The 12,244-nt window shown below is 48.4% G+C and overlaps 1 protein-coding gene across 8 annotated transcripts in view; it reads left to right on the top strand.

Moving 5' to 3' along the window:
- Window positions 1-12,244, top strand: part of EP400 (E1A binding protein p400) — a 601,391-nt gene that overhangs the window by 64,659 nt on the left and 524,488 nt on the right. For all 8 annotated transcript variants that reach the window (XM_069215336.1, XM_069215331.1, XM_069215335.1 and 5 more), the window contains exon 8: window positions 1,011-1,151. In XM_069215336.1, the coding sequence (XP_069071437.1) occupies window positions 1,011-1,151 (141 nt within the window). The remainder of the gene's footprint in view (window positions 1-1,010; window positions 1,152-12,244) is intronic.

Genomic DNA, 12,244 nt, shown 5'->3' with positions numbered 1-12,244 from the left:
CTCCTCGGCCCTTGCCTTTAAGATGGCCTGTATTGTTCCATCCTGACATTGTGTGCTATTTAGTCTTTCTGGTCTAGCCAAAAGAACAAGCTTCCAAAGCTTTCCTCAGTACGTCTTTGCCAAATAATTGGTAAAATTATGTAGCTAATAGAGTGCCAGGGATGGAGGGTCATGAAAGCAAAAGTGGTCCCAAAGTTTTCTCCGAGTTACACAGGACTCATAATAGTGAAAAGACTTAGGTGGGAACTTACACCCAATCAGTTAATTGAAAGCTGCAGCGTTGGTACATGTTCAGAAGTAGATTTACAAAATTTATATTTATGGAGTGAAGGCAGAATAGGCTAGGCATGTAAGGCCCATTGTTCTCCAACTAATTGGGATGACCTGATTCATTGATGCATAAATTTGTGATAAGATGGTGCTTTCAGATTATGAGCCCATTTAGCTCTAAGATGTTACAGTGGTTTTGCACTGTTCACTTACAAGCAACAAATGCTTCCTCCTCGATTAAAGAATGTATAGTACAAGAGGATAAATGTTTCTAAGGTTCCAGACTATAAATTACAGAAATATTAACCATTGGTTTCACAAGAATGTTACACTTCTGTAAACTAATGTGGCAGTAGACAAGGGCACTTAAGAAGATGTGTGTGCTGGGCACCACTAGCAACAGTGTCTTTGAGCATTAAATACATCACTTAGCTTTATTCTCATTCAAATGGGAGGACAGTATACCCCTTCTTTTCTTTCCGTCCCACAAAATGCTCTTGCTTACCCCGCTGTGAAGGTTTAAACTAAACATGTTTAAAGGAACAAAAATAACTGATCTCTACTACCTTTGTTTAACAGTGGAGCCTACAAACCAAGTCCCATTAGAGAACAATAGATCCTGACAGTGTTAATTGATAAAAGTGAATACCACTCTATTCCAAAAGGAGCAGAAAGCACTTGTATATGACAGATTAGAGTTACTTGAAGCAGTAATTCTGACCGTTGCCCTTGTGTCTCAGCTGGTGAGGACAGCAGCCCGACACTGTGAGGAGAAGCAGCTAATGGGAGAAAGAGCAAAGAGGGACGAAGAAAGCAGACTACGGCGTATCGCTTCATCAGCTGCCCGGCAGATCCAGCACTTCTGGGCCAACATTGAACAGGTGAGGTGGCTTCCGCTAAAACAATCAAGGTTGGGTTAGTTTTTTGTCCAGATTAAAATATGGCAGAGCAGATGACTGAACTTTGAAACAATCCAAGATTCCATGAGACAGAGCATGCCGAAAAGTAATCAGAAATTCACTGACTGTTCTGGCACCAACAAGACTTTTGCTGACCCCCACTTCTCTACCTTCTACCCTGGGGACAGACCTGCTGTAGGTTTCCTTATCTTTGCTTCGTATATATTGTGAGTATAGCATAATGCTGACTGGTCCATTCACTATGCTCTCAGTATAGGGTTAGTGTAAGGAAATGCCTCCTTGGCATGGTTACCCCCTGACTTTTTGCCTTTGCTGATGCTATGTTTTGAATTGAAAGTGTGCTGAGGCCTGCTAACCAGGCCCCAGCACCAGTGTTCTTTCCCTAACCTGTACTTTTGATTCCACAATTGGCACACCCTGGCATCCAGATAAGTCCCTTGTAACTGGTACCTCTGGTACCAAGGGCCCTGATGCCAGGGAAGGTCTCTAAGGGCTGCAGCATGTCTTATGCCACCCTGGAGACCCCTCACTCAGCACAGACACACTGCTTACCAGCTTGTGTGTGCTAGTGAGAACAAAATGAGTAAGTCGACATGGCACTCCCCTCAGGGTGCCATGCCAGCCTCTCACTGCCTATGCAGTATAGGTAAGACACCCCTCTAGCAGGCCTTACAGCCCTAAGGCAGGGTGCACTATACCATAGGTGAGGGTACCAGTGCATGAGCACTGTGCCCCTACAGTGTCTAAGCAAAACCTTAGACATTGTAAGTGCAGGGTAGCCATAAGAGTATATGGTCTGGGAGTCTGTTTTACACGAACTCCACAGCACCATAATGGCTACACTGAAAACTGGGAAGTTTGGTATCAAACTTCTCAGCACAATAAATGCACACTGATGCCAGTGTACATTTTATTGTAAAATACACCACAGAGGGCACCTTAGAGGTGCCCCCTGAAACCTAACCGACTATCTGTGTAGGCTGACTGGTTCCAGCAGCCTGCCACACTAGAGACATGTTGCTGGCCCCATGGGGAGAGTGCCTTTGTCACTCTGAGGCCAGTAACAAAGCCTGCACTGGGTGGAGATGCTAACACCTCCCCCAGGCAGGAGCTGTAACACCTGGCGGTGAGCCTCAAAGGCTCACCCCTTTGTCACAGCACAGCAGGGCACTCCAGCTTAGTGGAGTTGCCCGCCCCCTCCGGCCACGGCCCCCACTTTTGGCGGCAAGGCTGGAGGGAACAAAGAAAGCAACAAGGAGGAGTCACTGGCCAGTCAGGACAGCCCCGAAGGTGTCCTGAGCTGAGGTGACTCTAACTTTTAGAAATCCTCCATCTTGCAGATGGAGGATTCCCCCAATAGGATTAGGGATGTGACCCCCTCCCCTTGGGAGGAGGCACAAAGAGGGTGTACATTGGCTACTAACCCCCCGGACCTAAACACGCCCTTAAATTTAGTATTTAAGGGCTCTCCCTGAACCTAGAAATTAGATTCCTGCAACTACAAGAAGAAGGACTGCCGAGCTGACAAACCCCTGCAGAGGAAGAACAGAAGACACCAACTGCCTTGGCCCCAGACTTACCGGCCTGTCTCCTGCCTTCCAAAGAACCCTGCTCCAGCGACGCTTTCCAAGGGACCAGCGACCTCTGAATCCTCTGAGGACTGCCCTGCTTCGAAAAAGACAAGAAATTCCCGAGGACAGCGGCACTGCTCCAAAAGAACTGCAACTTTGTTACAAGGAGCAGATTTAAAGACCCCTGCAACTCCCCGCAAGAAGCGTGAGACTTGCAACACTGCACCCGGCGACCCCGACTCGACTGGTGGAGAACAATCAACTCAGGGAGGACCCTCCGGCGACTCTACGACTGTGAGTAACCAAAGTTGTCCCCCCTGAGCCCCCACAGCGACGCCTGCAGAGGGAATCCCCAGGCTCCCCCTGACCGCAACTGTCTGAACTCCATTTCCCGACGGCTGGAAAAGACCCTGCACCCGCAGCCCCCAGCCCCTAAAGAAACGGAACTTCTGTGCAGGAGTGACCCCCAGGAGGCCCTCTCCCTTGCCCAGGTGGTGGCTACCCCGAGGAGCCCCCCCCTTGCCTGCCTGCATCGCTGAAGAGACCCCTTGGTCTCCCATTGAAAACTGAAGGAAACCCGACGCGTGTTTGCACACTGCACCCGGCCGCCCCCGCGCTGCTGAGGGTGTACTTTCTGTGCTACTTTGTATCGCCCCCGGTGCCCTACAAAACCCCCCTGGTCTGCCCTCCGAAGACGCGGGTACTTACCTGCTGGCAGACTGGAACCGGGGCACCCCCCTCTCTCCATTATAGCCTATGCGTTTTGGGCACCTCTTTGACCTTTGCACCTGACCGGCCCTGAGCTACTGGTGTGATAACTTTGGGGTTGCTCTGAACCCCCAACGGTGGGCTACCTTGGACCAAAAACTGAAACCTGTAAGTGACTTACTTACCTGTGAAAACTAACAATAACTTACCTCCCCCGGGAACTGTGAAAATTGCACTGTGTCCACTTTTAAAACAGCTTATTGTGTTTTATGTGAAAAGTATACATGCTAAAGTAATGATTCAAAGTTCCTAGAGTACTTACCTGAAATACCTTTCAAATGAGATATTACATGTAAAATTTGAACCTGTGGTTCTTAAAATAAACTAAGAAAAGATATTTTTCTATAACAAAACCTATTGGCTGGATTAGTCTCTGAGTGTGTGTACCTCATTTATTGTCTGTGTATGTACAACAAATGCTTAACACTACTCCTTGGATAAGCCTACTGCTCGACCACACTACCACAAAATAGAGCATTAGTATTATCTCTTTTTACCACTATTTTTCCTCTAAGGGGAACCCTTGGACTCTGTGCATGCTATTCCTTACTTTGAAATAGCACATACAGAGCCAACTTCCTACATTGGTGGATCAGCGGTGGGGTACAAGACTTTGCATTTGCTGGACTACTCAGCCAATACCTGATCACACGACAAATTCCAAAATTGTCATTAGAAATTGATTTTTGCAATTTGAAAAGTTTTCTAAATTCTTTAAAGTCCTGCTAGGGCCTTGTGTTAGTCCCTGTTAGCATTTCTTTTAGAGTTTAAAAGTTTGTAAAAGTTTGAATTAGATTCTAGAACTAGTTTTAGATTCTTAAAAGCATTCCAACTTTTAGAAGATTAATGTCTAGTACAGAGATGAATGTGGTGGAACTCGACACCACACCTTACCTCCATCTCCAGATGAAAGAGCTAAGGTCACTCTGTAACATAAGAAAAATAACAATGGGCTCCAGACCTACCAAAGTACAGCTCCAGGAGCTGTTGGCAGAGTATGATAGAGCCAACCCCTCTGTGGATAACACAGAGGAGGATGATAGTGAACTGGAGGAAGAATCCCCTCCACCAGTCCTATCCAGGGAGAACAGGGCCTCTCAAGCCCTGACTCCAAAAATAATAGTCAGAGATGCTGGCTCCCTCACAGGAGGGTCCAGCCTCTCTGAAATCACTGAGGATAACTCCAGTGAAGAGGACATCCAGTTAGCCAGGATGGCCAAAAGATTGGCTTTGGAAAAACAGATCCTAGCCATACAAAGGGAAAGACAAGAGATGGGCCTAGGACCCATCAATGGTGGCAGCAACATAAATAGGGTCAGAGATTCTCCTGACATGTTGAAAATCCCCAAAGGGATTGTAACTAAATATGAAAATGGTGATGACATCACCAATGGTTCACAGTTTTTGAGAGGGCTTGTGAAACCAGAAAAGTGAACAAATCTCACTGGGGTGCTCTCCTTTGGGAAATGTTCACAGGAAAGTGTAGGGATAGACTTCTCACACTCTCTAAAAAAGATGCAGAATCTTATGACCTCATGAAGGGTACCCTGATTGAGGGCTTTGGATTCTCCACTGAGGAGTATAGGATTAGATTCAGGGGGGCTCAAAAATCCTCGAGCCAGACCTGGGTTGACTTTGTAGACTACTCAGTAAAAACACTAGATGGTTGGATTCAAGGCAATGGTGTAAATGATTATGATGGGCTGTACAATTTATTTGTGAAAGAACACCTATTAAGTAATTGTTTCAATGATAAACTGCATCAGCATCTGGTGGACCTAGGACCAATTTCTCCCCAAGAATTGGGAAAGAAGGCGGACCATTGGGTCAAGACTAGGGTGTCCAAAACTTCCACAGGCGGTGACCAAAAGAAAGGGGTCACAAAACCTCCCCAGGGGAAAGGTGTTGAGACAGCCAAAAACAAAAATAGTCAAGAGTCTTCTACAGGCCCCCAAAAACCTGCACAGGAGGGTGGGCCCAGAGCCTCTTCACAAAACAATTCTGGGTACAAGGGTAAAAACTTTGATCCCAAAAAGGCCTGGTGTCGTAACTGTAGTCAGTCTAGACACCAAACTGGAGACAATGCCTGTCCCAAGAAAGATACCACTTCTAACTCCCATCCAGCTAAAACTGGAATGGCCAGTCTCCAAGTGGGATCAGTGTGCCCAGAGCAAATCAGGTGTCACACTGAAGCTACATTAGTCTCTGAGGGTGGGGTGGATTTAGCCACACTGGCTGCCTGGCCCCCTAACATGCAAAAATACAGGCAGCAGCTCTTAATTAATGGGACAAGTGTAGAGGGCCTGAGGGATACAGGTGCCAGTGTCACCATGGTGACAGAGAAACTGGTTTCCCCTGGCCAATACCTGACTGGACAAACCTATCCAGTCACCAATGCTGACAATCAGACTAAAGTACATCCCATGGCAATGGTAACTTTAGAGTGGGGAGGGGTCAATGGCCTGAAACAGGTGGTGGTCTCCTCAAATATCCCAGTAGACTGTTTGCTTGGAAACGACCTGGAGTCCTCAGCATGGGCTGAGGTAGAACTGAAAACCCATGCAGCCATGCTGGGTATCCCTGAACTGGTGTGTGTCAAGACTAGGGCATAGTGCAAGGCACAGGGTGAAAAAGTAGAGCTGGAGTCTGGAAAAATGGCCCAGCCTACCAAGAGAAAAGGAAAGTCAGCTGGGAAACCAGCTGCAACACATCACCAAAAAGAGAACCTCTCTTCTCAGGAAGAAGTTCTGCCCTCTGAGGGAACTGAGCCTATGGAGCTGGGACCTTACCAGGTTGAGCTCTTGGGCCCAGGGGGACCCTCAAGGGAAGAGTTGTGTAAGGGACAAGAAACCTGTCCCTCTCTTGAAGGCCTTAGGCAGCAAGCTGCTGAAGAGTCCAAAGGCAAGAAAAATGGAACACATAGGGTCTATTGGGAAGATGGACTCCTGTACACTGAGGCAAGAGATCCCAAACCTGGTGCCACTAGGAGAGTGGTAGTGCCTCAGGGTTTCAGAGAGTTTATTCTGACCTTAGCCCATGATATTCCCCTTGCTGGGCATTTGGGACAAACCAAGACGTGGGAGAGGTTAGTCAACCACTTCTACTGGCCCAATATGTCCCAGAAGGTTAAGGAGTTTTGCCTCTCCTGCCCCACCTGTCAAGCCAGTGGTAAGACAGGTGGGCATCCAAAGGCCCCCCTCATTCCACTTCCAGTGGTGGGGGTCCCCTTTGAAAGAGTGGGTGTGGACATAGTTGGTCCACTAGAACCTCCCACAGCCTCAGGAAATATGTACATCCTAGTAGTAGTGGATCATGCTACTAGGTATCCTGAAGCTATTCCCCTTAGGTCGACTACTGCCCCTGCAGTAGCCAAGGCCCTCATTGGTATCTTTACCAGAGTGGGTTTCCCTAAGGAGGTGGTTTCTGACAGAGGTACCAACTTAATGTCAGCTTACCTAAAACACATGTGGAATGAGTGTGGAGTGACTTATAAATTCACTACACCATATCATCCACAAACTAATGGCCTTGTTGAGAGATTCAACAAGACATTAAAGGGCATGATCATAGGGCTCCCAGAAAAACTCAAAAGGAGATGGGATGTCCTCCTGCCATGTCTGCTTTTTGCTTACAGAGAGGTGCCTCAGAAGGGAGTAGGATTCTCACCCTTTGAACTTCTGTTTGGCCACCCTGTAAGGGGACCACTTGCTCTTGTTAAAGAAGGCTGGGAGAGACCTCTTCATGAGCCTAAACAAGACATAGTGGACTATGTACTTGGCCTTCGCTCAAGGATGGCAGAGTACATGGAAAAGGCAAGTAAAAACCTTGAGGCCAGCCAACAACTCCAGAAGTTGTGATATGATCAAAAGGCTGCACTGGTTGAATTCCAACCAGGGCAGAAAGTCTGGGTTCTGGAGCCTGTGGCCCCCAGGGCACTTCAGGACAAATGGAGTGGCCCTTACCCAGTACTAGAGAAGAAGAGTCAGGTCACCTACCTGGTGGACCTGGGCACAAGCAGGAGCCCCAAGAGGGTGATCCATGTGAACCGCCTTAAGCTCTTCCATGACAGGGCCTATGTAAATCTGTTAATGGTAACAGATGAGGACCAGGAAGCTGAGAGTGAGCCTCTCCCTGATCTCCTCTCATCAGACCCTAAAGATGGCTCAGTGGATGGGGTGATCTACTCAGACACCCTCTCTAGCCAACAGCAAGCTGACTGTAGGAAGGTCCTACAACAGTTTGCTGAACTCTTTTCCCTAACCCCTGGTCAGACACACCTGTGTACCCATGATGTGGACACAGGAGACAGCATGCCTGTCAAAAACAAAATATTTAGACAGTCTGACCAAGTTAAGGAAAGCATCAAGGTGGAAGTCCACAAGATGCTGGAATTGGGAGTAATTGAGTACTCTGACAGCCCCTGGGCTAGCCCAGTGGTCTTAGTCCCCAAACCTCACACCAAAGAAGGAAAGAGAGAGATGAGGTTTTGTGTGGACTACAGAGGTCTCAACTCTTGTCACCAAGACAGATGCTCATCCCATTCCTAGAGCTGATGAGCTCATAGACAAATTAGGGGCTGCCAAATTCTTAAGTACCTTTGACTTAACAGCAGGGTACTGGCAAATCAGAATGCTGTCTTTTCTTTTGCTCCAGGGGCCATTCTCCACACCTGATGGGCATTATCAGTTCACTGTTATGCCCTTTGGTTTAAAGAATGCCCCTGCCACCTTCCAAAGGTTGGTGAATCAAGTCCTTGCTGGGCTGGAATCCTGTAGTGCAGCTTATCTTGATGATATTGCTGTCTTCAGCTCCACCTGGCAGGATCACCTGGTCCACCTGAAGAAGGTTTTGAAGGCCCTGCAATCTGCAGACCTCTCTATCAAGGCATCCAAATGCCAGATAGGGCAGGGAACTGTGGTTTACTTGGGACACCTTGTAGGTGGAGGCCAAGTTCAGCCACTCCAACCCAAGATCCAGACTATTCTGGACTGGGTAGCTCCAAAAACCCAGACTCAAGTCAGGGCATTCCTTGGCTTGACTGGGTACTATAGGAGGTTTGTGAAGGGATATGGATCCATTGTGACAGCCCTCACAGAACTCACCTCCAAGAAAATGCCCAAGAAGGTAAACTGGACTGTAGAATGCCAACAGGCCTTTGACACCCTGAAACAAGCTATGTGCACAGCACCAGTTCTAAAAGCTCCAGATTACTCCAAGCAATTCATTGTGGAAACAGATGCCTCTGAACATGGGATAGGGGCAGTTTTGTCCCAAACAAATGATGATGGCCTTGACCAGCCTGTTGCTTTCATTAGCAGGAGGTTACTCCCCAGGGAGCAGCGTTGGAGTGCCATTGAGAGGGAGGCCTTTGCTGTGGTTTGGTCCCTGAAGAAGCTGAGACCATACCTCTTTGGTACTCACTTCCTAGTTCAGACTGACCACAGACCTCTCAGATGGCTGATGCAAATGAAAGGTGAAAATCCAAAACTGTTGAGGTGGTCCATCTCCCTACAGGGAATGGACTTTGTAGTGGAACACAGACCTGGGACTGCCCATGCCAATGCAGATGGCCTTTCCAGGTTCTTCCACTTAGAAAATGAAGACTCTCTTGGGAAAGGTTAGTCTCATCCTCTTTCGTTTGGGGGGGGTTGTGTAAGGAAATGCCTCCTTGGCATGGTTACCCCCTGACTTTTTGCCTTTGCTGATGCTATGTTTTGAATTGAAAGTGTGCTGAGGCCTGCTAACCAGGCCCCAGCACCAGTGTTCTTTCCCTAACCTGTACTTTTGATTCCACAATTGGCACACCCTGGCATCCAGATAAGTCCCTTGTAACTGGTACCTCTGGTACCAAGGGCCCTGATGCCAGGGAAGGTCTCTAAGGGCTGCAGCATGTATTATGCCACCCTGGAGACCCCTCACTCAGCACAGACACACTGCTTACCAGCTTGTGTGTGCTAGTGAGAACAAAATGAGTAAGTCGACAAGGCACTCCCCTCAGGGTGCCATGCCAGCCTCTCACTGCCTATGCAGTATAGGTAAGACACCCCTCTAGCAGGCCTTACAGCCCTAAGGCAGGGTGCACTATACCATAGGTGAGGGTACCAGTGCATGAGCACTGTGCCCCTACAGTGTCTAAGCAAAACCTTAGACATTGTAAGTGCAGGGTAGCCATAAGAGTATATGGTCTGGGAGTCTGTTTTACACGAACTCCACAGCACCATAATGGCTACACTGAAAACTGGGAAGTTTGGTATCAAACTTCTCAGCACAATAAATGCACACTGATGCCAGTGAACATTTTATTGTAAAATACACCACAGAGGGCACCTTAGAGGTGCCCCCTGAAACCTAACCGACTATCTGTGTAGGCTGACTGGTTCCAGCAGCCTGCCACACTAGAGACATGTTGCTGGCCCCATGGGGAGAGTGCCTTTGTCACTCTGAGGCCAGTAACAAAGCCTGCACTGGGTGGAGATGCTAACACCTCCCCCAGGCAGGAGCTATAACACCTGGCGGTGAGCCTCAAAGGCTCACCCCTTTGTCACAGCACAGCAGGGCACTCCAGCTTAGTGGAGTTGCCCGCCCCCTCCGGCCACGGCCCCCACTTTTGGCGGCAAGGCTGGAGGGAACAAAGAAAGCAACAAGGAGGAGTCACTGGCCAGTCAGGACAGCCCCTAAGGTGTCCTGAGCTGAAGTGACTCTAACTTTTAGAAATCCTCCATCTTGCAGATGGAGGATTCCCCCAACAGGATTAGGGATGTGACCCCCTCCCCTTGGGAGGAGGCACAAAGAGGGTGTACTCACCCTCAGGGCTAGTAGCCATTGGCTACTAACCCCCCAGACCTAAACACGCCCTTAAATTTAGTATTTAAGGGCTCTCCCTGAACCTAGAAATTAGATTTCTGCAACTACAAGAAGGACTGCCGAGCTGACAAACCCCTGCAGAGGAAGAACAGAAGACACCAACTGCCTTGGCCCCAGACTTACCGGCCTGTCTCCTGCCTTCCAAAGAACCCTGCTCCAGCGACGCTTTCCAAGGGACCAGCGACCTCTGAATCCTCTGAGGACTGCCCTGCTTCGAAAAAGACAAGAAACTCCCGAGGACAGCGGCACTGCTCCAAAAGAACTGCAACTTTGTTACAAGGAGCAGATTTAAAGACCCCTGCAACTCCCCGCAAGAAGCGTGAGACTTGCAACACTGCACCCGGCGACCCCGACTCGACTGGTGGAGAACAATCAACTCAGGGAGGACCCTCCGGCGACTCTACAACTGTGAGTAACCAAAGTTGTCCCCCCTGAGCCCCCACAGCGACGCCTGCAGAGGGAATCCCCAGGCTCCCCCTGACCGCGACTGTCTGAACTCCATTTCCCGACGGCTGGAAAAGACCCTGCACCCGCAGCCCCCAGCCCCTAAAGAAACAGAACTTCTGTGCAGGAGTGACCCCCAGGAGGCCCTCTCCCTTGCCCAGGTGGTGGCTACCCCGAGGATCCCCCCCCTTGCCTGCCTGCATCGCTGAAGAGACCCCTTGGTCTCCCATTGAAAACTGAAGGAAACCCGACGCGTGTTTGCACACTGCACCCGGCCGCCCCCGCGCTGCTGAGGGTGTACTTTCTGTGCTACTTTGTGTCCCCCCCGGTGCCCTACAAAACCCCCCTGGTCTGCCCTCCGAAGACGCGGGTACTTACCTGCTGGCAGACTGGAACCGGGGCACCCCCCTCTCTCCATTATAGCCTATGCGTTTTTGGCACTTCTTTGACCTTTGCACCTGACCGGCCCTGAGCTGCTGGTGTGATAACTTTGGGGTTGCTCTGAACCCCCAACGGTGGGCTACCTTGGACCAAAAACTGAAACCTGTAAGTGACTTACTTACCTGTGAAAACTAACAATAACTTACCTCCCCCAGGAACTGTGAAAATTGCACTGTGTCCACTTTTAAAACAGCTTATTGTGTTTTATGTGAAAAGTATACATGCTAAAGTAATGATTCAAAGTTCCTAGAGTACTTACCTGAAATACCTTTCAAATGAGATATTACATGTAAAATTTGAACCTGTGGTTCTTAAAATAAACTAAGAAAAGATATTTTTCTATAACAAAACCTATTGGCTGGATTTGTCTCTGAGTGTGTGTACCTCATTTATTGTCTATGTGTATGTACAACAAATGCTTAACACTACTCCTTGGATAAGCCTACTGCTCGACCACACTACCACAAAATAGAGCATTAGTATTATCTCTTTTTACCACTATTTTTCCTCTAAGGGGAACCCTTGGACTCTGTGCATGCTATTCCTTACTTTGAAATAGCACATACAGAGCCAACTTCCTACAGTTAGTGATCAGTAGTAATAGCTAGAAATCATTTGCCATGGTTGGACTGTTTATTCTTTTCACCATATTCATAATTCTGGTAATGTTGCTTTGCCTGCCTAATTATAGCAGCTCATTCTCTCTATGCAAGACTACGATTGTTTCAGTAAATGTATTGAAAACCTACCTCGTAGCTTTCCTGTGTTTTGTCTGGGCATGCACAAGTAAAGCAATATAAGGGTAGGATCCGTTTCCACTATTTCCTTGGGGATCAGAGTGTCATGTTCAAGTTGCCATAAATAACCCCCTTCCACCCTGGTAAGGTTAGGGGAGGTACTGTGAGCTAACCAGGAATTGGACCAACAGCTTCTGATGTGGACAGACTTAGCCCCCGCATTCTGAAG

The sequence above is a fragment of the Pleurodeles waltl genome, chromosome 11 (genome assembly GCF_031143425.1).
Source record: "Pleurodeles waltl isolate 20211129_DDA chromosome 11, aPleWal1.hap1.20221129, whole genome shotgun sequence".
Classification (NCBI taxonomy): domain Eukaryota; kingdom Metazoa; phylum Chordata; class Amphibia; order Caudata; family Salamandridae; genus Pleurodeles; species Pleurodeles waltl.
This window is presented reverse-complemented; position numbering and strand designations above follow the sequence as displayed.